The sequence below is a fragment of the Trachurus japonicus genome, chromosome 16 (assembly GCF_045865225.1).
Source record: "Trachurus japonicus isolate A0001 chromosome 16, Traja_1.0".
NCBI classification, from domain to species: domain Eukaryota; kingdom Metazoa; phylum Chordata; class Actinopteri; order Carangiformes; family Carangidae; genus Trachurus; species Trachurus japonicus.
The window spans coordinates 22,895,227-22,922,306 of NC_140922.1; the positions used below are offsets into that span (position 1 = coordinate 22,895,227).

A 27,080-nucleotide genomic window follows, 5' to 3' on the forward strand; every position below is an offset into this window, starting at 1 on the left:
TTTGACACTGGCAAACATTCATTGCCAATGATAATGGGAGAAATGTTTTTGTTGAACTTTTTTTGTTTGCTGTGTTTAATGTTTTGGATACTTATATTTTTCCTTTCTGGGTAACAAATTAATGTATTGTAGATCTACTGACACAGATTTTTGAAGGCTACTGATCGGCCTTTTCATTAGCCTATCTAGGCCTACTGTGTTCAGCCTATTACTGACATTGTGAACTATGTGAACTTGTTCTTAAATCTGTGAAATTATTTCTTTGTGGTGCTGGAGCAGCTACTGATGATAAACACTGATAGTCTCACAGCCTTTTCTCCTTTTAGGTGAAGGTGTTTCTGTGTACAGGTGAAACATTTTTTTCTTTCCCAAGGTTTAACTTGGGGGAAAGGAATCGGATTTCCCTTCTGTAGTCCGGCCGGATCTTCATTCAATTGTGTATTCATACTCATGCTGTAGACTCGGGTTTTTGGCTCACCTTAGACAGTTAAATCAAGTAAAACTCCCAACCAAACCTGCAGCCTATTGATGTTGGTGATATATATATACCGATGTGCGAAAGAGAGGTAAGAATTAAAGATTTATTTGATTCTGGTTCCTATTTTATGTCAGCGTACGGCAGGATATGTGGCGGCTGGAGGTGTTCTCCGGTCTATATAAATCCGCCGCCATCTTACATTTCCCAGTCACTGCTGTTCGGGCAAAGTTATCATCGACTGACTGTGGAGGGAGTGGACGAGGGCTCCCCGCTGACGCTCGTCTTCACATTTTCCTCGACTTTTTTTTTCCCATTTCTAAGTGGTTTTTCCCCATTCAGGAGCCGAGTGGACGGAGTTGCTGTGTTGTCAAAGGGTAGGCTTCAACATTAAAAACTATCGGCTCTACTCAGTTTCTCCCTGCTTTTCATGTCGGGCTTTTCTTTTTCCCCTGAATGCGAGCAGCACGAATGGAGACGGGGTGTTGTGTGGGGCCGGTCGGGGATGCTGCTGCTGCCGCCGCCGCCGCAGCTAGCGATCCAGCTGCTTTCACGGGCAGATATTTGGACACCGCCTAATGGGAACATACAGATTTTTTTTTTTTTTTTACTGAAGGCATTCATTGACTTTATCGTAGCAACGGTATTGCGTTGTTAAATATGGATATTGGTAGTTCACAGTAGGTAGATGTGTGCGGTGGTTTTCTGTGCTTGCCGGGTTTAACGCGAACCCACATCAGGATTTTTCGGGATTAAACGCTGATGTTGTGTCCTCGCTTTGATTTGAATTGATAGCCAAGGTTAGTTAGCCTAACCACTGTTAGCACAGTTGTGCTGCTGCTGCTGCTGCTGTGGACTAATTCTGACTCGTGTGTTGCTCGACTTGAGTTTCACCATTTGCTCAGTTGTTGTTGCAGCTGGTTTTACTTGGACAGACACCACACAACTGAAGATACGCGTGAGAAGCTTGTTGTGTTGTGGCCATGTGTACAGTTTTCTATGTTTGAAAACTCGTTATATATCATCATTAGCCAAGTCAAGAAACACTATGGTAAAGGTAGAGTTAACTTCAACGCAAACGTTTTTTTTTTCTTCCAAAAAGTTTGAACTTCATTAAAACTCGAAACTGTTCAAAACTTCCGTTCTAAATGGAATTCGTCGTTTGGAACTACTCTCATTGTGTTTTAACGGTTAAAATTTAAACACAAAAGGTTAGTTCCATTCCATTTCCATTCGTCCTTTTAAACAAAGACCGACAAATTCCTGTGAGCCGCTGTGCTCTGGGAGGAGGAGGACGAGGAGGAGCCACACTGTGAAATTTGAGTCAGTGGTGTTTGTTGGAGCAAGAAAGTCAGGGACGGTCAGCAGCTGTGGAGGAGGAGAAGGGGTGCAAGCAAAAAGGATACTTAAAATGTACGTGTTTTATTGTTTGGGTGCTGTGTTGATCTGCTTTATTAAATGTTACATTGGGGGTGTTTTAACTTTTTATCGCTTGGTGCCGTAGCACAGCCAGATGCGTGCTTGTTTTGGTCTGCTGGAAAGAAAGAAAGAGAGGGAGGGAGGGACAGGCGGGCCACTCCGCAGAAAAAGTTGGATACCGCTGCTCTCCGGCACCTTTGTCGATACGGAAAACAAGCGGTGTCATGGCTTCTGCTGGGGGAAAAAAAACCCTGCGTGTGTGTGGTAGTTTTTAATTTGCGCAGGGGCGATGTGGTGTTGATGTGTTCAGATGAAGAGGATTTCTACACGTCATTTATCAGGCTATGTTTGCGTCGGAAATAATGAATCAGAAAGAGATGAGATTAAACGGCGGCTGGAGGAGGATGTTGACATCTCATCCGGCGGCTCTAGATTGTTTTTTTGACGATGAAGCTCTGCAACTAAAATAGTTTATATATAGCCTAATAAGGACACGGTGGAACAGTTTTCGAGTTTTAACACAATCACAGGAATAACATCACCACTGTTGTATTTTGATGCCACGTAAATTACAGCATTATCTTTGACTATTGGTTTGGTTTTTTAGATAGATTTAACATATTTTGGGTATTCGTCTGTCTGTGGTCCCTCGGTGAAGTCCCCGCTGATTGCACAATGGAACAAAAAAAATAGAAAAAAAAGACAAAACCTCTAATCTTGTCAGCGAAATTTTCTTCAACAGTAGCCTACATTCATATATTTCAGACGGAAGCGTGGGCTACATCCGAGACCGGTAGTGGTAGAGGTGATCCACCTGCAAGAAATCTGTTTTGCCAGTAACCATTTACAGTGGTATTGTCATTAACCAATGCTGTGATTTCCCCCCCACTCCTTCTCTTTATCTCACTTTGTGATCACATTTAGATGGAGATCTGTAAACAACTAGCAGGTCAGAGGCAGATATTTAAATGTAAAATGACAATAGAGCTTCTCACCTAGAGTCTCCAGAAGCACCATTTGTGATTGAAATGACTTGTGTCCTCATGGGGAGGGAGAAAGGCTTAATCACTTTGTATGAATAAATCTTCAGTTTAGCTCTTACTGGTGATAAGAACCCAAGTAATTGTCTTCTCTTGGAGACTACATCATGCAAGATGTTTATCTCTGGTTTGCACCACTTTCAATCTTATTTTGCCATCTGAAATAAATAGATTGACAATTATTGAATAGAACAAGGGAAACATCATCATAGTATGGAGGTTGCTTGGATGTTGCCGGGTGGCTCCCTGTTTCTCCATGGGCTTCCAACATTTTGCAGTGGAGGCACAGACCTAACACTGCAGCGGCTGCAGGCACTGAGCTCATTGTATTGTTGGCAGCCCAGCAGTGAGTGCTGCTGACCCTGCACATTATGTGGCTAACACTAAAGCCTGTGGCAGCTCCTGTCTCTCTGCTTGTGCCGATAATACAGCTTGTTTGGGTCATCAACTTGTATGGATGTATTGAACCCACTTTTTGTCACTTCAGAGAAAACTGGGTTGTGTAGGAAGAGTTTTAGATGCATTTGGCTCTTTTTAGGTCATGTTTCTCAAAGAATGTTTTTTCTTTAACTCCAGGACTGTGTATTACCTCTACCAAATACATTTTGCATAAATTATTCAAACACAGTGGCATACTGGAAAGATAAAATTAAGCTGTTGAGGTCTGCAGGCTAAATGAGTGACGTGCAATTTGAGGAAGTGTGTTTCATACAGCGAGTTATTCAATAAATGTCAACATCATACAGCCCCTTCACACACAATAAATACTCAGGCTCACCTTGATTCATTTTGTGATGGTCTGCCTCAGATTTGCTGACAGAATGGCTGTTTCTTTTCAGAAAGCAGAAATAGGATTGCAGCGTTTAGATGTGCTTAGCTGTTGCAAATTCCAACAATGAATGAATCCCTCTATGATTTGGTTTATTTAAAGTTTCCACAAATTAAAAATGAAAGGAGAGAGAAGATGCTCACAGGGCAGCAATGTAGCAGTGGCATTTTTTCTTTAGTGTTGCTGCGTCTGCTGTGTATTTTTTTTTCTCTCCCTCTGCTTGAAGATGTTTAACATTTCCCACATAGCTCACAGATTTCTGTCACGCTTGCTTAGCTAGCTGCTGATGTCTTGGGCACGGCAGACTGTGCTGGTGTCACAGTGGATCTTTAATTACCTGCTGGTCATGTCTTAGTTTACATGTGGGGGTTGGAAATCATGATAGTTTTCAATCATCTTGATTAAGGTGCCCTCTGTTATTTAGCAAGAGCTTGGTACAAAGATTTGAGGTTGCCACCACGTGTCAGGGAATGGTTTTTCAGAACAGTTTTTTTGCAGTTAACTGGCATTTCTTGTTTTTATTTTACATATTTATCTTTATTTCATGGCTTTTTTGTGTGGTCCAGCTCTGTCTGACTGGAGCTGATTGCAGTGCTTTGAGGTTGTGGTAAAAACCAACCCACCAGCAGAAATAGTTTTGTTGTTTTCATCTTCCTGTTCTGTTGGTGGACTCAGGTTTGTCATTGACAGATTAATAAAACCTGGCTCCCTGTTTTGCACGGCATGTTTTTCCTTACTGTATTCAGGACAGTGTAACAGATTGAAACAGGCAACACCCGGCCATCCAAATCTGTGCTTGGGCAGTAAGCCTGTCACTTTGAGCGTTGACTTGGGACAGTGCTGCTGTGGTTACACTTCACTACACATATAGCTTAGAGTGTGTATGTGCCTGCATCATTTACATTCACAATTTCATGTGTGTGTGCACTAAGAAGATAAGAGTGTGCTAGATCCTTCTAAATCCTCAACTCTCTTTTGGTACATATATACCTCAATTGATCCCACTTACAATGCACGAGACAAACATCTGACTCTGTGACTGCTGCATGTCACTCATTAGTCATCTGGTTTCGGTTACATGGCTTAAGCTGGACCAGGCATAACTCAACATATCGGATTTCACATCTGGCTTCAAAGAACCCTTGTTTAGATTTTTGTGGACGGGCTGCCGGCCTGATATCCAGGAACTCCTATTGTAATGAGTTTTTTTGTGTGTGTGTGTTAACGCTCAGAGTACGACTTTATGGTTAAGGCTGCCATTTGTGCCTCTCAATTGGAGACCAGGCTTTTCTTGTTTAGCCATCAAAAAAACTATCATCAGCTCAGTTTCCAAAGCCAGATGTAAAGAACCACATTTTCCACCCGTATGAATGATAAATGGTTCCACTGTGTGCTTTGATTGTATGTTTGATTTTTTTTGCGCTGCCTTGTATGGCACATATGGCTCCCATTAGGACTGGGCTAGGTTATGTGAGGGCAGGCCTGCGAAGCTCTGGAGGATGTCGTGTGAACAGTGAATTTGAGTTGGTGAGCTTGTGGTTAGAAGCAGCAGTTCTGGAGCCTGACTCAAGATTGTGTTTTAATGACACAGCTGAGCTGGGTGCTGTGGGTCCGGGAGGAGGGAAGTCATTCAGAGCAGTACTTTAGCTGTCCTTGGACATATTTGCATATTGGCAGCTATTTAATGCCACAAACTCCTACACATTTGGCACCGGTGTCAGACAGATTTTTACCACTATGTGCCAGACGCAGGCTGTGTTTTCTGTATGTCCTTTCCTTTAGTAGGCCTTTAAGTCTTTTTTTCTTTGGGCTTTATTGTTTTCATTTGATTCTGTTATAGTCTTGTTTTGCAGGCAGGGTAATATGTTGCCAAGTATAAACAATTAAACATGCAATGTCTAAATTTGAGGGCTGTTTGTAAGGTATTTGTGAGCATAAGCTCCGTAAGCAGAGTGTGTTAAATCCTTGGCTGGCACTTACACACCCAGTTGCTTTTCTTAAGTGGTTATCAACATTCAAAAACTATATTCTCAGAGTTTGCTGTCACATCTTAAATTCAAGTAGTCAGTTTTCTTATGTACTTCTTTTAAATACAACTCAGCAACTACAGGCTTTAATCCTTTTAGCTGTTTACCTATTTGCTATGGTCTGGTTAATGCGCTGTACACAACACGCCATGTGTCATTTAACCTTTTGGCCCCAAAAGGACAAAACAGCATTGACAAATCTGATATGGTAAAGAGATCTACTGAAACAATCAAGTTGATCACATGACTTAAAATTAGACGACAGCCTGTTTATATCCTTAGATTGGGGGTCTGTGAAATTCATGGAGGTGGATTATCCTGGCAGTGTGCGACACAGGTAGCTCTCATATTACTCAGATATGCTTGACTATAACACTGCTGGGCATGACGTTGTCACAGGTTATACATTGATAAACTTGTTCTGGTCACATCTAAATTTAGCAGCACATTGGAGTCTATTTTTTTTACCCAAACTGTGATAGACTGATTATCTGGGTGACATAATCATTAATCTAACGGATCTGTTTCCTATCTACTAGTTGGGAGGTAACCAGTTATTTCACTGCTACAGGTGACACGCTCAGATTCCCTGAATGATCACACAGAAAATCAAAATACCAAATAAAACTCACTGCAGTTTCACAACGTTTTTCCAGAGACTAACATCAAAGTTGCTGGTATCATGTTCTACATCTGACCATACAACAACAACACAGCTGCCACACCTGTTGCGTCATATGTTTCAGTAGAAATGCTCTCAATGTGACTACGACTTGGATTGAGTTTTCTTTTTGTTACTTTTTTTGCACTGTTGGACAAATATGGTAGACAACATAAATAAGTTTGAGACTAACAGAGCTTTGTTCGTTTTTGTGAATTGTAAATTAGCTTTGTGGTTTTTGTTGCTCTAGTCTCGGCAGGAGACTTTCTCTAGTAGGGTTGAAATCACTTAATGATTCATTTGTTGCCAGACCGTTTTTTCCTTCCATGTGTCTCGTTACATGTTCAGACTCATGTCTTGATTGAAAGGGATTCGCTTGACGTTTTCATTTGAAATAACCACAGATGCTTTTGAAAGGTCTCTTCAAAAAGGTTTCTAACTACGGAACCACAGCCTCTCCTTTCTCTCTCATTTTAGTTGGGATCTTCGTCTGTATTCCCCCCCCATTTTTTTATGGGTGTTTACTGTCATAACATTTAGATCTGAGTATGAATTGAAAATGCTTCTGTTTCCATTTTCATTGTTTTTTTTTTAAGAATTAATCCCCTCTCACTCGCTCACCTCTCTCCTGCCATTGCTGGTGTTTACTTTCCTGCAGAGTGTGGTTTCAGCTTCAAAGGCAGCACAGGAATGTGTATGCCCTCCTCCCTCCTCCTGCCCCTCTTCTCCCCACCCAGTGCTCTACTTCCCCTGTCCTTCCTCACCTAAATAGTTGCTCTTAATGGTGGCTTTGTGTGAGCTGCTGCTGCTGCTGTTTTCGAGGCTGGCTTGAACAGGGGAGGAAATCCAAGAAAGGGAGGAGGCAGGAAAGGAAAGAAGGGACGGGAAAGTCGTTTGTCTGGCTTCTGGGTTTCTTATTAAAAAGCTGCTGCTAATTTCTCAAAGTCTGTTTTCCAGCCTTAGACTGTTCTGTAATGTTTTGCTTTTTTCAATTTAAGTGAGCGGGATAGAAGGAGGGAAAGATGCTTCATAAGCATTTGGCATGATGGTGTTTTTTTTTCTGTTTCAGATCAGGAAGCTGTGTTGGTCGCGGTTTGAGAAAGGAACATGGCTTCCCAGGGTGAGTTAAGATTTCACTCTCGGACCCTTCTCTTTCATCACCTTTCTAGCTGCAGCTTTTTTCCCATCATTTATCTGCATCTGTCACACTTGCACACAAACTAAAGGGCAGTTCACAAGTGCACACACAATTCTTTCTTCTCATTACGTCAAAGGGAATTAGTTATTGATTTCTATCTAAGACTAGGTGCATGTGTAAAATCAAACGTTATTCTTTTAGAGTCTTAACTGGTAAATCACATTTTATCTTACGAAAGAAAATGTGTGTAAAATTAAAGCACAGATCGCGGGTTAGAAATCCATTTAGTGCAGAACTTTGCTATAAACCACAGTCTAGACAGTCGGTACCCTCTGCTCATTAAACTGCATTCAGTGTTTCTTTGGAAAAGCTAGCTCATTTATCCAATATTAAAAGTTGGCAATTAAAAAAAAAAAACATTTGCTGCAAGATGGGACAAGTGCAGCTAAATTTGATGAAAGCAGGAATCAGAAACTTGATTCAAAAGTGATTTTAACTTTTGGCAGTGATTTAAAGGTGTTTTTTGTTTTCATGGATAGCCCCCAGCTCACATGAACAGGATTCACCACGCTGTTTCTAAGATATCACAAAGCCCTGACATATCCAGTTTGTCTGCATTGTGGGCTGACAAGACAAGAGTAGTTTACCAAATTGTAATGGGCAAAAGTAGGTAAGATTGACTTTGACAAATGTTTTCATTCTGTTAAATGCATTTTTGTTTGTCTGTTGCAGCTGATCTGATGGAACTGGACATGGCCATGGAGCCAGACCGTAAGGCAGCAGTCAGTCACTGGCAGCAGCAGTCCTACCTGGATTCAGGTATTCATTCAGGAGCCACCACAACGGCTCCCTCCCTCAGTGGGAAGGGAAACCCAGAGGAGGACGATGTCGACAACAACCAGGTCATGTACGAGTGGGAGCAGGGCTTCAACCAGAATTTTGCCCCGGAGCAAGTACAAGGTAAGTCATTATACACCGAGTTGAACTGTCATAGAGGTGTTTAGTGCGTATAAATTGTTGTACCTGTACAGCCAACTTGAAACGTAATGTAATAAAACCTTTGTTCCGCCGTCTCCTCTAGACATAGATGGTCAGTACGCCATGACACGCGCTCAGCGAGTGCGTGCAGCAATGTTCCCAGAGACTCTTGAGGAGGGGATGCAGATCCCCTCCACACAGTATGACGCAGCAAACCCCACCAACGTCCAGAGGCTGGCAGAGCCCTCACAAATGCTCAAACATGCAGTGGTCAACCTGATCAACTATCAAGATGACGCTGAATTGGCAACAAGAGCCATACCAGAACTCACCAAACTACTCAACGATGAGGACCAGGTAGATTTCCATGGGAACAGTGCCTCAGAATCGGCTCTGAATATTATTATTTTTTACCCCCACTATCTTTCTATAACATTTCTGTTCATCTCCTCCAGGTCGTAGTAAACAAAGCAGCGGTGATGGTCCACCAACTTTCAAAGAAAGAAGCGTCTCGTCATGCCATCATGCGCTCCCCTCAGATGGTGTCTGCTATTGTCAGGACCATGCAGAACACAAATGACGTGGAGACGGCTCGCTGCACTGCAGGAACACTGCACAACCTTTCCCATCACAGAGAGGGTCTGTTGGCCATCTTCAAGTCTGGAGGAATACCCGCTCTAGTCAAGATGCTCGGGTATGTGAAAGGACCAAGGGACTGGAGAGTTTCTTTTTAATTTATTTGAAGTACTGCAGGGAAATGGGAAGCAGTGTGCTCAACATTTGAGTTTCTAAATCTTATTGGTAAATGGCGACTCACTGACACAGTGAAAGAGAACATGACATTCTTACTAGCTGATATGAGAAACTTGTTAAATGTATTTTTTTTTTCATCTAAATATTCTGTTTTGCAGTTCACCCGTGGACTCTGTCCTGTTTTACGCCATCACCACCCTCCACAACCTCCTCCTGCACCAGGAAGGAGCCAAGATGGCCGTCCGTTTAGCTGGTGGTCTACAGAAAATGGTGGCTCTACTCAACAAGACCAACGTCAAGTTCTTGGCCATCACCACAGACTGTCTCCAGATCCTGGCCTACGGCAACCAGGAGAGCAAGGTGAGTGGTCGGACTCTTTCAAAGCAGCAGCACTCCCGTTCCCACCAGGAGAAGATTAAAACCCCTAACGCTCTCTCTCTGTGTTTGCTCTGTACAGTTGATAATCCTGGCCAGCGGTGGCCCCCAGGCACTGGTCAACATCATGAGGACCTACACCTACGAGAAGCTGTTGTGGACCACGAGCCGAGTTCTCAAAGTGCTGTCGGTCTGCTCCAGTAACAAGCCTGCCATCGTAGAAGCTGGTATGTCTTGTCACACATCCAAGTGTTGGTAATATGTGATGATGATGAGATGATGAAGTGTAAACGCATCCTTTCCATGTTTGTCTTCTGTCCAGGAGGCATGCAGGCTCTGGGACTCCACCTGACAGACCCCAGCCAGAGACTGGTCCAGAACTGTCTCTGGACTCTCAGGAACTTATCAGACGCTGCCACCAAACAGGTAATGAGAAACCAACCCCCCTGTACGACCACTAAGGTTATGTTTTGTTATTGAAATTCACAAGTATTCACATTAACTGAGTATATTAGACTGGACAGAAGACGTAACCATCGGTCCATCCATGCTAACGTGACAAATGTCTTCATCTCCAGGAAGGAATGGAGGGTCTGTTAGGAACTCTGGTCCAGCTGCTCGGCAGTGACGACATCAATGTGGTGACCTGCGCTGCTGGTATTCTGTCTAACCTGACCTGTAACAACTATAAGAACAAGATGATGGTCTGTCAGGTGAGTACACACACACGGTGAACTAACTAACTGATATATAAGGTGAAAGTTACAGTGATATTTACAAGGTTTGAGTCTGTAATTTGAAAAAAGTCAAACAAGACTTTCAGATATGTTATTATCCCGTCAACAAAACTGAATGTCTGATAAAGCCTTTAATCTTTTGCACCGATTGTTCCTCTGCAGGTCGGCGGTATTGAGGCATTAGTTCGCACAGTGCTTCGGGCAGGAGACAGAGAAGACATCACAGAACCAGCTATTTGTGCCCTGCGTCACCTCACATCTCGACACCAGGACGCCGAGATGGCACAGAACGCCGTCAGGCTGCACTACGGTCTGCCTGTGGTCGTCAAATTACTGCATCCACCATCACACTGGCCGCTTATCAAGGTATACACACACATACATTCACACACAGACTTGCCAGCAGCAATTTGGCTGTTATGGTTGTGGTGTTTCCACTTAACCAGTTCACCACACCTTGAAGCCAAACTAATGGGCCGAACCTGGCTTTAAGAGCACAGTATTGTCTTTGTGATAAAGTGTAGCTGGCCGCACATCTCCTTTGGGTCTCTAAAGAGTGAATGTTTTGTTCTGCACTGAGAATACACTGCTGTGCTGGTGTGAGTTGCTGAAACCTGCAGTACTAATACAAATCTTGCTCGTTGTGTGCGTTGCATTTTTAAAATGTTGTACTTGATAAGACAGCTCTTGTCTGTGTGCCTTCATAGCTGCCTAATGTTGACATTAAAATCACAGATTTAATAACATCTGACAACATCTGTGTTCTTCCATCAGGCTACAGTTGGTCTGATCCGTAACCTGGCTCTGTGCCCCGCAAACCACGCTCCACTGAGGGAGCAGGGAGCCATCCCCAGACTGGTCCAGCTGCTGGTCAGAGCACACCAAGACACACAGAGACGCACCAGCATGGGAGGCACACAGCAGCAGTTTGTGGTGAGAGCACACACACACACACACACACACACACACACACACACACACACACACGTATAACCCATCTTTGTAAACACATCAACACAACAAACACCATGATTATTATTATGCCTTATTTGAGCAAGGTAGCATAGAAAGAGACTGACAAAAGACAAAGCAAACAACAAAAACACACACACACACTCACAAAATACTTATAGAAAACAAATAAAATTCATAAATGATATTCATCAACATGCTTGAAAGGGAGTAGGAGTAGAAGTAAAAAACGTGATCCTACCCCTTGTCCTGATGATGATGTATGGGACGCCGTGCAGTTCAGTGGTGCCAAGTTATAGTTTAATTTGTATCATGTAATCTTAAACTGGTGTCACATTTGATTCTGACCAGACACTTCAGATGCTGTCTAGTTATCTAAATGGCTTCAACACTGTTAACATTACTAACTGGTTTTGTGTTTTTTTAGGAGGGAGTTCGTATGGAGGAGATTGTGGAGGGCTGCACAGGAGCACTTCACATCCTGGCCAGAGACGTCCACAACAGAATAGTTATCAGAGGACTCAACACCATTCCACTGTTTGTACAGGTAAAAAACCCTCAGCTGAGTTTTTCCTCGGTTCTCGTGCTGATAGTGTCACGGTGGACTCACACCAGCTCATCTCAAAAAGTGAAACCAAATGATATGGAGACAATCCTTTTTATGAACTTTCTAGAACATTTATCTATTAGTAATTGTATCATACAGAATGAGGCCTTGTGGATCTAAATGCCTCGTACGGTAGAACAATTTAACATGCCTCCTATTGTGTGAGTGTGTCCTCACACTGCGCAGGACTGTTTGTCGCAGCGTATGCTGTGCTGCAGGATACTGTGCAGGCTGAGAGTTTTTCTAAGCATCCTGTCTGTGTTTGTGTGTGTGCGTGCAGCTGTTGTATTCTCCCATTGAGAACATCCAGCGCGTTGCAGCGGGCGTCCTGTGTGAGCTGGCTCAGGACAAAGAGGCTGCTGAGGCCATCGAGGCTGAGGGAGCCACTGCCCCACTCACAGAGCTATTGCACAGCCGCAACGAAGGAGTCGGTGCGTACAAAACCCCTCATTTACATACGGCCATCATTCACATAATGGCTGCTCTCGAGCTGCACAGATGTTCAGAAGAGCCTGGCTGGGACTGTATAATTCACTTGTCACTTTAGAAATAATTGTTTTTGCAACATTTTCCAAGTTGGACTGTTTAGCGTGACATAGACATTAATGCTGTGATTATAATTAATGCAATACTTTTGCATTTTACTGCTCTGTTCTCTAATAACTCTGTTATCGCCTCTGTTTCTCCTCAGCCACCTACGCTGCAGCAGTTTTGTTCCGAATGTCAGAGGACAAACCCCAGGATTACAAGAAACGCCTCTCCGTAGAACTCACCAGCTCGCTCTTCAGAACAGAACCAATGGCCTGGAACGAGGTATGATCAGTAGATTTGTACATGCAAAATGCTCGGATGTGCTTTTTCACATTCTGAATTGAGCTCCGGTGCAGTTTTACTAACACTGCTGCCTCCGTGCCCATCCTCATCCGTGTGTGTGTCTGTTTTTGCTGTGCAGACTGGAGACCTGGGTTTGGACATCGGGGCTCAGGGAGAGCCTCTGGGCTACAGACAGGAAGGTAAGTCATCTCCTCACCTCTGGCTGGGAGGCTCCCGGGAGGATCATGGGAAGGGACAGGGATGTTAGGAGAGAGACAAAAGGCTGCAACAAAAACAAGTCGACTTATTTATTTATTTTTTTACTGATTAGGCTCCACAGTTATTTCCTGTCTCTTCAGGGTAACTCCAACCTGTCACTTTCTCTAAACCCATGAAACTCCTCTGCCCTCTTAATAACTGATGCGCAACTAAATTTTGTCACAGTCCGATGACTGCACTCCATCTGTCCCTCGCCATTACTGCCGATGACAGGATTGGCTGTTAAAGGTCACGATACATGGGCAACTTGAGAGAGTGGTGAAGGGCAATAATGCTTTCAAGTTACAGATGGAGATTGATTTTATCCCTGCTGTCATTCAGAATAACACAGGTGGCTCTGAGAAATACAATACTGCTGCTTCTAGTTGTTGTCACAGTTGCCCATCTGAATGTTACCAGTGTACCAGGACCTTGGATCAATAAGCTAAGGGGCGTGCGGTGCTTGTTGATTTTAATTTGCACTGCTCCATCCTTCCAGCCTTAAGGGCTTTTATTTAATTTAGCCACATGAAAACAAAAAGACTTGCAGTTGGTAGATGTTTTGGAGAAGGAGCTGGTCGCTGCAGAACCAAACAGAAAACTGATCTGAGCCACGGTTGCCGCTGAATTCAGTTTCAGGTTCCCAACAGCTGTAGTTTGAGTTGAGTGGAGCCGTAACTTGGAGGCTGAACGGTGTGCTGTGTTGCTGTGTAGTGTTGCGTTTTGAATGATCATACTACTGCGTGTCAGCTTGGTTTGTTAACATGCTTCTAACAACTGCTCTGCTTCCCCCCGCCTCTCCTCCATCCACTCCTCCTCCCCCACCCCACCTCAACCTCCTCACCCCACCAGACCCAAGCTACCGTTCCTTCCATTCGGGAGGTTACGGAGGGGACACGATGGGTATGGAGCCCATGATGGACCACGATCTGGGTGGAGGCCACCACCCGGGCCAGGACTACCCCCCAGTGGAGGGGCTGCCTGACCTGGGACACGCCCAGGAACTGATAGAGGGCCTGCCGCCAGGCGACTCGAACCAACTGGCATGGTTTGACACCGACTTGTAAATACCGAGACCAACATTACACTACACTTTCTACTAGGTAAGAATATCTCCACGCTCATTCTTCAGCCTTGTGCTAACAGGAACAGAAAAAGAAAAGTGGTAGCCATTTCCTTGGCAAGATGTACAAGTAGAAACACAGCAGGGGTGTTTTCTGTCTGGGTAAAATGGCTGAGGGGGGAGGGCAGGGTGGATTTACTCACCGAGGCTGCTGCATGGTCACACTGCTCCTAATTGCAAAACTGTGTGATGTGGTGTGAGTGCGTGTGTGTGATGTTACGTGGTGTTTGATCTGTGTGTGTGGTCTCTTACCAACCTCTGTGCTCAGTCTCCTTCCTGTCAGCACCTGGTTTTTCCCCTCGTTCCTTCTCTTTATCCCACTCAGTTCATTTCTCTCCTCTTTTTTTGCAGCTGTATCATGTGATCTGGATGAACCTGCATTGTGATTCGCCCATATGGAGGAGGCGGGGTTTCAGAAAGTGCCTGAAGATGACTCAACAACAGCAAGCAGAGTTTCCTGTCTATGGGAACTCCATTGGGACAAACAAGATTTAAGTGCGGTTCTGTTCTGGTCTCTCAGCCTGACAGGGGGCTGACATTAAATCCTGACATGACACACAGATTTTAATTTTAACAATTGATTTTTCAAAAACCCTTTTTATGTATTTTTGTTTTTCATTTTTACTTCTTTTGGTTGTTTTACCTTTTTTATTCTATTTTCATTAAGTCTGTAATGGTACAAACTGATTCTAGTTTGATTTTTTCATTATTCTGAATTCTGATACTCATCTCTTGTTTTTGCAGTCCCGTGTATTTTAAGTCTGATAGTGTTGAGTTTTTTAGTGGTAATGCTCCATCCAAGTAAAGAATTTGATGACATTTTAAATGGTGTCCAAACACTAAAGTTAATCAGTTGAATTGTATTCTGATGATCAAGTGTAACATTGTGTAGCTTTTGTATAAAAAAACATGAATTGGAAATCATGGTCCAAATATCAAGCTATTTTCTTGCTTTAAAGGTGGACACTGATGTGTCTTTGCTGTTCCAAAGGGGGTGTAGCTGACCTGAGCTGGATGGGTGTGGCTGTGAATAAGGATCGGGGTGGAGGAGGAGGAGGAGGGCTTTTACTGGTCTGCTGTTACTAAGGGGTGGGGTAGTGGGAGGAGCTGGTTGCTGTAGCCTGCTGTGTTCTGAAACAATAAAATGGACTGTCATTTCACCTGGACGCCTCTACTGCTAATTTCTCCTGCACCTCACAACAACACGAGTGAGACGACACATCACATCGCTGGTTTTCTTCTTTGAAAGATAAAAGAAAAGATCAGACTATGGTCAAAATCCAATTTAAGACCAGGTCACATGACTCTGACTTTTGCTTAAGTTAGGGGGCCACACATACAGCACAATTTGATCTCAAGTGGGCCGGACCAGTGAAATAATAGCGTGATAATCTATTAATAATGACAACTCAAATATTACTTTTGTTTTAGTGCAAATGAACTGTCCTTTTACAAAACATGTTATTAGCAACCTGAAATTTCTTGAGAAAAATACTTGCAATTTCAACAATATTATGCCTCTTTTGGCTTCTATGTGATTTCCCCACATGGCAAATTCATCCCTCTGGCGGGGACCGGTTTAGGCCTGCGGGCCGTATGTTTGACATCCCTGGTCTAGTATTGATCAGTAACCAGTCAGTCTGAAGCTGCTGCTTGGTAAAAGTTCTCTGCTATAGGAAGTACCAGGCTGCACCAGGCCTCAAAGGTAGTAGATGACCACAACAACACAGGCACACCTGAAGTTTTGTACACTAACCAAACGATCTGTAACAGGGTGTAGAAAGTGGGTCCCTCCATGTATCCACCTGCTGCGATGACGTGCAGTGCAGTTTGGCAGGAAGCCAGCTCAGTGCACTATCTTCCTCCTATGAGAATGTGTGCTAGATTTCAGTGGGTTTATCTTGGTTGGATGATATTAGACAACTGAACAGTGACAGCTGTGTTTGCTGCAGCTTTAGTGAGATTAGTCAGATTTGCATATGAAATTAGAACCTGGAGCAAAGAACTAAAAGCCTGCCAGCGGTGACCACTACGGTGTCCAGGATTGTTTTGTATTTTTCTGAGAACATGGTGCTGCATAGAGGACAGATGCTAGGAAATGATCGCTCAACTCTGTCCTCATTCAGCCTCTCACCAACACATACACATCTGTCTTTTAACAGACACCCACTGTAATGGTACATATAATTACTCTGACGTCTAATCCCTGCAGTATAACCAACCTGGTATTTTACTCACCCTAAAATATCTTGAATACTAGTATTAATGCCCCAACTTACATCGACTATAAGTTGGGTTTTCTGCCAAATTACTACTTAAACATCCAACATCTCTTTGTAGAGAATGAGTTCAGTTACATCTGTGACTCTGGTCCCGTGTGCCAGCAAGCAGAAAGAAAAAAACCCTTTGTGTGGCACCATAACTCCTGATAAGAGACAGTTTCAGGGTGTGATAACATCAAGGAAACGACAAAAAGTGGCAGTAGCTGAGCACCGAGTCGTTCACAGCTGCACTGACCATCAGTCTGCCGAGGGAAACCCAGAGGCCAGTGCTGTGACAGTCTGCATTAACACTCGTTCTGTAATCCTGTTCAGTCTGATGGACGCTGGATGGCTGTTTTGATTGAGCAGTCAAATTAGTGTTGTGACAGAGCAATATTTATTACTGTCATTGATCCAATTTACAAATGTGACGAGAGACATTTAGGGAGATGAGTGAATGCTCTGATACCACACGGCCAGAAGCACTCATTTCTCAAACCTTTCAGGAGCCTGTCACCACTAAACTAGTTAAAAAAGTTCTCTATAATAAATAAAACTACTTGTGAATCCAAACAGTCAATGTTTTACCCAGTCTAGTTTATAAAAACAAATGAACATCTAAAGACATTTTCAAAGAACAGTCATCTCTAGCTTAAGATTAACAGTTTACCTGAAGACAGACATTTGAAGCATTTTTCTAAGTCCTGCAGGTAAGAGGTTGGAAATGAATGTTTGATCAGCTGATGGATGCAGAAACTTGGAGGATTTCAGCCGCCAGTGAAGCCACATCAACGTCAGACCTGGGACACAGAAAATCACCATGTTATTCACCACATCACAATTTTGTTATTAACAGAATGACACCTTTCTACAGCGGCTTCGTATCTCTCTCTCAGCTCTGACTCATTTCCCCCCACAGAAATTACAGACTAATACTGAATACTACAGAGTGTGAGATTCATAGCTGTGTTACACTGGTGGTTCGGTGTTGGGGAAAAGGGAAATGGATGCAATCATGAGCTGCCACTCCTACTCCATCAGGCCAGCGATGTATCCTGCGCACTAGTAAATATGCATCTGTCTTATTTTAACTTCACCATCAGTACTTATTGGACTATGTGCTCTTCATACAAATATACTCTTTATTAAGGTGCATAGAAACTGTGACTAATAGTCACAGTTCTGTCATCTTTAGTTTAGAGTTAATAAACTCAAGATTTCTTCCAGTAATTTCATGCCACCACTTCAGATAAGTGAGTGTAAATGGAGTGGGCAGGTATGTTGTTAGGGTAACCTTCGCTGGTGAAAATGACTATTAAATGAATCAAGGCCAGTTCTCAGCATGGCAGTCGACAACAAGACTGCAGCCATGTTCAGGTGGATTATGCTGCTGAGCATAATGAATAAATAAAGGTCATGCAGAGAGCTGCAGTCACTCAGGGTCCAGTCTGGTCTCCATGGGACTCTGTTAATGTTGATGCCTTGAAATGATTACCATGCTGCAGCTGTGTATCACGTCTCATATCTGTAAATATCTGGATCATAATTTCTTATTGGATCTTGCACAAGTGGGATTTCTATATTAACTGTACTCTGCCATATGGCATATGTATTATGGTATACTTAGACAACAGTCAAACCCCTGTGGGCTGTCTGTAATCCTCTCCTCCTCTACCTCTCCCTTCCCCCTCCCTCTTCTCTGCCTCTTCCCCTCTTCTCTTCCCCCTAGGTGTCTTTGAGGGCATCCAGGCCAGCAGAAGCCCCCCACCACCCCCCTTAGTTAATTAAAACCTATATAATTAACCTAATTAACACAGCCCCCAGAGGCCTCAGAAATCCTTGAAAGTTTAAGGATTTGGAAAACATAAATTGGATCTATAAAAGTTTTCACACAAACTTTAGAGTTTGGTTACTCATTAAATCACTGAACAGTCCGTGCACAGTCCCAAAACTGACACTCGGCAGCTGCATGGAGGACGGCGGAAAATCAAACAGTTGGTTTTAGATTACAGCGCAGTGCTGCAGCGGCAACACATTAGCCTCACACTCTGCTTACAGCGACACCCGGGCTGCTCGCTGAGAGGAATATGTGTTTGTTTTCCACATTTAGAGATAAAGCGAAAGACGTGAGCGCAGAACAAGAGCAGGTTAACCACACTGTTCCCTTCATTTACATTCTTCATCTCAACGGATTCTCCACAGGAATACAGTAGATAAGTTAATTCACTGTGAGATTACCCCGGTGGATTTATCACCTTCAACAACATGGTTTTAATACTAAGCTGTCATGAGATTTACCTTTGGGAGATGTGAGCTGCTATTTCCCAAACCAGTGGTTCCCAACCAGTTTTTCTCTTTTCTATTATTCACAAGTTTTCTATTTTAGAGTCACATAAAAAAAGGATAATGTGGCGATAATTTATCCACAGGAGTCGTTGTGATCTTGCAGCTGTTTGTTTATTTCTGTAGGCTTAAATTTCAAATTGCATTTAGTACATGAGGTGAGGGTTCACACACAATGTTCTTTGTTGTAGAATAATTGCCTTAAACAATGGAGGGAAATATCAATTTAACAATATATATATTTTAATTAGTTAAATATTCTATTAAACCCCGACCGGCCGAGCTGTTGTTAAGCAACACTGGGCAGCAAATTATTTTCCACAGTCCACTTAAAGATGTTAATGTGAAGTGTTCATGTTGAGTCTAATTGCAGTAGCAGTACTAAGTGTTTACAGAGGAGTTTAGAGGCAGATATTTGCCATGTGCTATACTGATGGCTTTATATTTGACTGACCTTAACAATGAATTAAGGACCCCTCCACCACACACACACATGAACACACAACCACACGAACACACACACACACACACACACTCAGACTTGAGGTTTTGAAAAAGCATTCCTCAGGTTGCCATGGTAAAGGCTGAATGACATCATTTGGGTTAGGATCTCAGCCCAGACCTCCCCGCTCCTTCCCACTTTCTTCCGTCTCCTCTCTCTGCCCCACCTCCTCTCATCCTCTCAATTAAAACCTCTCCTCACCCTCTTCCTCCCCCCTCGCTCTCCTCCTCTCTCCCCTCATAACTCCTCTCATCTCCTGCCCTTTCTCCTAAAACCTCTGCCTCCCTCCTCCCCTCCTCCTGCCACTAAACCAGTGGGAGTGTGCCAGTCTCAGCTACTTCAAAGCTAGAGCTGATCTCTGCTTTCATCTGCCAGAGAGGGAGAGGAGAGAGGAGACGAGGGGAGAGGAGAAGTGGGAGAGGGAAAGCACGAGAGAGAAAGAGAAGGAAAAGAAAGAAAATGAGGAGAATAGAAAGAAAATGGAGGGGGGGCGAGAGGAGGAGAAATGGGTACAGAGGGGGACAAAAAGGGAAGAAAAGGGGTGACCAAGGAGAAAAGAGGGGGAGAAGGAGTGGAGCGTAGGAGAGGCCTCTATAGCAGGACAACAATACACCTTTATTATTGATCTGACAGGATGTGTGTGTGTGTGTGTGTGATTGAGAGACAGAGTTGCACATAGAAAGGAGTGAAAGCGACTATTTGTGTGTGTGTGTGTGTGTGTGTGTGTGTGAGAGAGAGAAAAAGAGAGAGAGAGAGACAGGCCGCTGGTCTCATACATCAAAAGATCAAAGAGAGCATAGTCGCTACGGTGACAAAACACTTGGCTCAAAGAGGGAACACACATTCAGCTCACATACTCATAAAAGGCATCCAGATGCAGAGACACAGGTGTGTGTGCGCGCATATAGACTTTTTATTCTTTTGTTTATCTGTTTTCTCCTTCTGACTATTTTTCAATATCTTACACATGTGAACCTAAAACAGGTAAAACACGGTCGTAACAGCTGATGGCCTGTTCCTGCCACACCTTTTAAAGGATGTGCTTCAAAATTACACTTCCGTGACAGAGCTCACAGCTCAGTGAAATGAAATGGACGTGTGTCTGAGATGTCACTGTCTCACTGCTTCACCCTCCCTGCAGCAGATCTCACCTCCCATTATCAAACACACAGCGGCGGTGACAGATTGTGTTATAAATAGGTGTTGAGAGGACATTGACGTTAACTCATTAAATGAGGGAGTAAAGTCTCTTTCTCCAAGTCAAACTAAATTCACGTCTACTTGTCAAACTATGTGCAGGAGTTGCTGCCTCTCTTTCTTTAGCTTGTGTTATTTGCTTCATGTTTAAAAGTGAGTATCACTTGCAGTATGATATTAAGTACATAGTCACACTTGAAGTTGTGTGTACAGTTTTTGTGGCTCAGATTGTGTTAATCTTGATTTTGCGTTTTTATCATCTTAGCAGCCTCCACACACACCTTTCCATTTCAAAACTCGTACTTTTTGAGAAGGAAGCTGTTAGTTTGTCAGCTGTGTGGGGGAGATGCAAGTCATGACTCCTGCCACTGATGTAAGACCTCAAGAGGCTCCCAAACAAAAATTGAAGTCTTGTTTTTTAATAAATGCATATATCTAATCTCTCGGCTCTTTGTGAGCCAATAAGCTGACACCGTGCCATGTCAAAAGCTTGCATCCTTTCAATTAACAACTAGTTTTGACATGTGTAATGCACTGACATGTTCAGACATGCAGAAAAATTATGAGATGGGGGAATGAGCTCGAGGAGACTTTTGGAAATCCAGAGTGATTTGTTGTTGGTCTACATTGAGGAAATTAAACTTGACATGTAAAAAGTCTTGTTTTGTCTGTGATCTATAGAAAATGAAGATAAAGTGAGAGGACTATTTTCTTATCAATGTTGTTGATGACACACAAATGGAGACATACATAAACACACTTAAACAGCAGCAACACACACCTGTTGGATGAAGCTATATCCTGCAGTATACTTGCTAGCTCCGCCCCTTCTGGACATTCTAACCAATCAGATCTGTCCGTGGTCTGCACCTATAACGAAAGAGGGAGAGAGGAGGCGCAAAGTGAGATTGCAAAGGATAAAGAAGATAGGGGGCTGCTGGTGAATGGCACTGATCCACACACACAACAAAAGATGTGATGACACGGGTATGATGAGGGTCATAAATACTGAGCAGGGTGATCAGGACAATAGAGTATGAAAGCATCATTACCGATCACATGTGTGATAATTCAAAGAGTCAAAGCTGAAGAAGAGTGAACTTTGATCTGAAAGTGTCCAACAACAAGCTGAAAATCATCACTCCAATACAGGAAACACAACTGTCTATCTAACTGCATATTCATCTCTTTATCTTCTTTTAACCAAACCGTCCTTTGTCTTTATGCTATATATGTTTTTTTTTCTGTTTTCCTGCTCTTATGATGTGTGTGATTTTAAGTATGTATGCCACCACTGTGATGGGCAGTTGCAATTTCATTGTATTGCAGTGACAATAAAGGCCTCTTACTTACTCTTAATCTTACTGCACTCATTTATCAATGCATGCAAACTGATCAAAGAGCTAATGTGTCAAAATCTGTTGAATTCACAAACATATACACTAACCCTAACTCTAACCCTGTGTGTGATTTTTCTAATAAGTGCTTTTCTTTTTCTTCTTTCTACAAATTGTCCTTTTGATCCTCATGCTCTTTTAACAGTCCATCTTTAGATGACATGTCTTGTTGATTCATGAATTTAAGGGCTGTGCTGCTGAACTTGTCCACTCTGGACCAGACTCAGCTCGGCTCTGCTCTCTTCTCTCACTGAATTTCCTCCCTGCATCATTTATCTGTTCTCTTCGTCATCCCTCTGAATTTATTCTTGTCTTGACATGTCTCTCCACACCATGATGTCTGGGTTACACACCCACCCAGAACACCTGGTCCTCAGACTGTGCGTGCTTGTGTGTGCGTGTGTGTGTGTCAGGGTGTGTGGTCCTCATTTTAATAAGGGGCAATTACCAAGTTTACACCGAATGCCAAGTTTAGGTCTGAGTTAAGATTTGGTTTGAAGCAAAGTGACAGTTAAAGTTAATACTATTTACCTATTTTTTTCTTTTAACATTGTCCAAAGTGTGTGTGTGTGTGTGTGTGTGTGTGTGTGTGTGTGTGTATTAGTGAATATTTATGTAAGCGTATGCATGCAGGCAGGCATGTGCCGTGTCAGAGTGGATGTGTGTCCATGCGTTTGGTGAATGTGTTCTCTCTGATCTCCGGTGACATCATCACCTCTGTCTCTGTGGCGACACAGCATGGTTGTTGCTAGGCAACGGGGTTAGGAGGAGACAAAGATGCTCCCCTCACTTGCTTACTTTTTCTTGCGAGCACACACACACACGCTCAAACATAAGTCTCTCCATCAGGGTGAGGGTACATCCTTGTGTGCCAGCCAACCAACCTCTAAACACACACACACACTTCTCGCCCCCCCCCGCCCCCCCCCCTCCATCCCTGCTCCCCATCTCCTCTTTGTCCTCTCCTTCCACCATCTCTCTCCCCATCGCTACCTGACCAACACCCTGACTCCATAATACTGAACTCAAAGTCAGATGAAACAGGCAGACAGGCAGACAGTCAGACATGCCGGCTCTAAGAAAAACAGCACAGGGCTGTCATAATAGATATTAAGTTCAAACAAGTGACAATGTACCTGACAGCAGAGAGGGAGAGTAGTACATTTGCCAGAATAACACACAGTAGATAATGTAAGAATAAGACTTTGTGTGTGTGTGTGTGTGTGTGTGTGTGTGTGTGTGTGTGTGTGTGTGAGAGAGAGAGAGCGAGAGAGAGAGAATGAAGAGAGGGAGATTATAAAGGAATAATTATTTGTTTTAGGGATCACACTAGGAAAGAAGTGACTGCTACCCACTGCTGTAGTACAGGTTGGAAACTGGACTGCATGTCCTGTGCAGTCTGTCTCAGTGACCATGCATGTTATATTCTGATGATCGTATATGGTTTGATAAATAAACCTGAAACTGTACCGTCAAGTTTGATTTTAGTGCATCATATCATGGACATTATGACTTACAGTTTTCCTTATTTCTTATTCTCTGAATCTTGAAGGATAAGACAACCCTGCCAGCTACTTTTTTATTCTGTCTTGTTTGGTGCAGATGTCACTGGGCTTCAAATCTATTTCATGTCAAGTTTTAATACTCAGGTTGTTGCTAAAGTGCCTTGACAGAAGTGGAAACATGTTAATCGATGCAATGTCTAGTGACTTGACATGAAAAATATATCATCAGGGGATTGATTACTTTGCAAAGCAGGAAGTTCTACAATTTAGGGATTAAACAAATGAAATAAATGTACATGTTTTGGACAAGTACATGTACAAACATGGAATAGGTCACAATAGTCCAACACTATAGGCTTTGACATTTATGGAATATTTCAGTTCATGGAGATGAAAGATAAAAGTGAGAGTTCAACAAACAGTGAGAAGAAAACACAGGACAACAACAGCATCCTGCTGGCCCTCTCAGATCAAGCTTTGTTACAATTTATATAAGACTACAAGAGTAATAAACATCACTTCTAAATAAATTCAGCGTTGCTAGAGGCAACTAGAGTTCAAAAAACATTTTACACTGACAAATCAAACTGAAAAGAGATAATGAATGTTTTTTTCTCTAACAACGTCTTCTGAATCCTTTTTCATTAAATTAGCATTCCCCTTTAAGTCCTAAGTTGTGATTGAAAAAAGACACGTTGAAAATTTCACTAATTCACTCTTGATTCATTCTCTCTCTCTTTCTCTCCTCCCTTGCAGTTTCCAAGCAATGAGCGGGATCTTTGATTGAGATTAACACAGCCCTGAAATCAATGAAAGATAATTAAAAAGCCTTTGTTGAAGGGCAGGCACTTGTCTGTGTGTGTAGGTGTGTATTTGAGAGACAATATGTGAGTCACTGTGTTTCTGTGATGGTATAGAGGTGGAAAAGTGTGTTGTGAGGATAAAGAATATCTGCTGAACACTTTCAAAGCTGCACATTGCTCTCTGCCAGCTGACTGGATGATAATAAGATTCAAGAAAACCCAATTTAGAAAATGATTATAAAATGTAGATTTCAATTTCTTTCTTTTTTTTTAAGTTTCACTACTGGATAACAGTAGAAAGAAGTGCAAGGTGGAAGTAACGGTCCTCAGAGGGAGAGTAAAACTTCAACACTTAAAAATCTTTTAAATTAACTAATGTGGAATGACTATATGCGTGGAAAGGTAGATGGATATTTTTCTGAGCAAATAAATTAGTTCTCAGCACTGCGCTGCTTAGTGACTCATTCACTAGTTATGCAGAAATGGCTGAAACATACACACAGTTTTATATGTGTGTGTGTGTGTTGCTCCGGGGTGGTGAGCGGGATAGAGAATACACCCCTCGATGTTACTGTAGCTGTTCGCACAGAGAGTAATGAGCGAGTTTGCACGAGAACAAATTTGTTACGACAGACAGAGAAAGAGGTAAGTCTGTGAGCTCGTGTGTGACAGAGACAGTTTGTGTGGGTGGTTCAGGTGGCTGGATCTAATTAGTGAGAGGAATCAAAAATACACACACGCACTCCTGCACACACACGCAAACTCTGTCTCTCCCACACACATACACACACTCATAACAAATATTAGGAAGCTTCCAGGCACATCTTTCAGTCAGAACATATGATCTCAGAGTGACAGCTCACCTCGTGTCCCACGTGCAGAAACTATTTTATGACCCTGCGGCCCAGCCCAAACCTTAGGAGTGCATTTTACATAATTCATGAGGGTCGACAGCAAGATGAGGCAATTTTTCAAACTTGGTCTTATTGACTTTTGAGATGTATTTTTACTGGACTGTGTCCACTCAAACCTGCTATTCTGAGAAATCTCTGGATTACACTTGTATCGTCTACATTTGTAAGCATCCAACATCAACCCTTTCTAAAGAACTTATTCCTGAATAATCTGTGACACAACTCTTTAAGTTTATGCAACCAAAACTAATTATTTTAGGTTAGAATAATGCTGGCATTGAGTTTTAAAAGCTGATCAATTGTTGTCCGTAGAAGTATGCAAATCCTGTTCTTTGGTGTCTTTTGCTATGGTAAAATGCTTGCTTGTCCCAACAGTACTGCAGAATAATCCAATATGAAATTATTTCCTTGAGAAGCTAAACTCCAGAACAGTGTGTGTGTGTGTGTGTGTGCGTGTGTGCTCGATATTGTACCAGCAGTTTAGTTAACTGTCTTTTTTGGCTTTTTAATTCAAGTGCTGAGTTGTTACAATGTCGCTGTAGTATTGTTTGTGTCGATCAGGACAAGAAATGACGTCCTTGTCAGAGCCTGCCTAATTCTGGTGAAAGCTGGCTACAGCAGCTGCATCGCTGTCCCCATGTTACCAGAGTGAGATAATATTGTTTATTATGTTTGGGAAATAGAAGCCTCGCTGAATCTCCTCCTGCTTTACTGCAATGCACTCTGCAGTCAGCCCGTCTTTGGCCTGTACTACAAATCTTTTTGACTATCAGACAAAATTGGACAGACACTCGAACAGAGAGTGACAGGCAGATACAAACCAATACTTTTTTTTTCTCTCTCTCTCTCTCTGTCTGTCTTGCTGCCTCCGTCAGTCAAGTTTTGGTAAAACTACACTCTATTTTCAGCAGCTCACCAGGGCTGAATGTGTGTGTGCGTGTGTGACTAAGTCTGTTTTTATTATTCCAATATTTTCATTCTGCAGTGGTGGCAGTTAATATTTCAACCCCCCAAAATACAAACACACCCAGGGCCAAATTTTCTCAGTCACACAGAGCTACAGAGCAAACATGTGTCGGTGCTGTGTTATGACCTGCACTGGCACCTGAGGAAGGGGTGCACAGGGAGCACAAATTGATATCTTAAAAAAAGGTCATAAGTTATGTTGACATGTGAAACTTTGGACTGTTTGCATCTGCCTGCGCCCACACTGCTACTCACCAGTCGACTGATGATCCCGAGGGTTGTGTGCTGCATCGGGGGCGTCTCAGCGTGCATGTGTGTTTGCAGCACATGTGAGAAATTTTGCAAGCAAGAGGGCGTCAGGCAGTCACACCCCTCTCCACCATACAGCTGGACTAACAGGGCCAGACACTGGACGGACTCTTCCCACACCTCCTGGTTTTCACTGGACAGCTACAAAGAAAGAAAAATCAGTGAACTGAACAGTGAAATTGCTTCTGTTTAATTTATCTCACTATGATTTGCATCATGGGCTAGAAAAAGTGATTTAATTCCCCTTCTTACAGGTTTATTGACCATACACACCATAAATAATACATTTGAAATAGAAACCTAAACTGAATCCACACAATTACATCACACTTTAGTTAGTTAGTGTATTAAACCACACGTTTCAGAAATAAAATTATATCTAAATAAATGATTAAAGCAACAACATGCACAATTTATGTATTTCTAATTAGAGGGTTAGTACAGAGTATAGTATAGAGGGTCAATACAACGCTGCCATAGGTAATTTACTGTATTCTATTGATTTGTTTAAAGGCCATATCAAGTAATTATGAACAAATGTTACAGACAAGAATCCAGGATCAATGTTCCCTTTCAACCAGGTGCATCAGAACAAAATTACAGTCCATAACGAACCTCTTATCATCAAAACGTTTCCTGCACTAAATCATATTTCAGTAATTTGCCCACTGCTATTCA

The 27,080-nt window shown here is 42.7% G+C and overlaps 2 protein-coding genes across 5 annotated transcripts in view; one reads left to right on the forward strand and one right to left on the reverse strand.

The window, feature by feature from the left end:
- The first annotated feature begins 684 nt into the window (after positions 1-684).
- On the forward strand, positions 685-15,365 carry ctnnb1 (catenin (cadherin-associated protein), beta 1). Of its 2 annotated transcripts, XM_085802621.1 has the most exons (17): positions 685-852; positions 7,521-7,571; positions 8,322-8,549; positions 8,671-8,924; positions 9,023-9,261; positions 9,479-9,680; positions 9,778-9,922; positions 10,018-10,121; positions 10,274-10,408; positions 10,595-10,798; positions 11,207-11,365; positions 11,832-11,951; positions 12,292-12,442; positions 12,703-12,824; positions 12,964-13,024; positions 13,935-14,185; positions 14,557-15,365. In XM_085802621.1, the coding sequence occupies exons 2-16, from the start codon at positions 7,559-7,561 to the stop codon at positions 14,147-14,149; spliced, it is 2,352 nt and encodes a 783-aa protein (XP_085658747.1). In that variant the 5' UTR covers positions 685-852; positions 7,521-7,558; the 3' UTR covers positions 14,150-14,185; positions 14,557-15,365. The 2 variants fall into 2 exon arrangements, with proteins under 2 accessions (XP_085658747.1, XP_085658748.1); XM_085802622.1 differs by lacking the exon at positions 13,935-14,185.
- Positions 15,366-17,061: 1,696 nt separating this feature from the next.
- ulk4 (unc-51 like kinase 4) overlaps positions 17,062-27,080 on the reverse strand; it is a 69,822-nt gene continuing 59,803 nt past the window's right edge. For all 3 annotated transcript variants that reach the window (XM_085802625.1, XM_085802623.1, XM_085802624.1), the window contains exons 34-36: positions 26,349-26,543; positions 21,290-21,378; positions 17,062-17,266 (exon numbers count right to left, since the gene is read on the reverse strand). In XM_085802625.1, the coding sequence (XP_085658751.1) occupies positions 17,203-17,266; positions 21,290-21,378; positions 26,349-26,543 (348 nt within the window). In that variant the 3' untranslated portion in view covers positions 17,062-17,202. The remainder of the gene's footprint in view (positions 17,267-21,289; positions 21,379-26,348; positions 26,544-27,080) is intronic.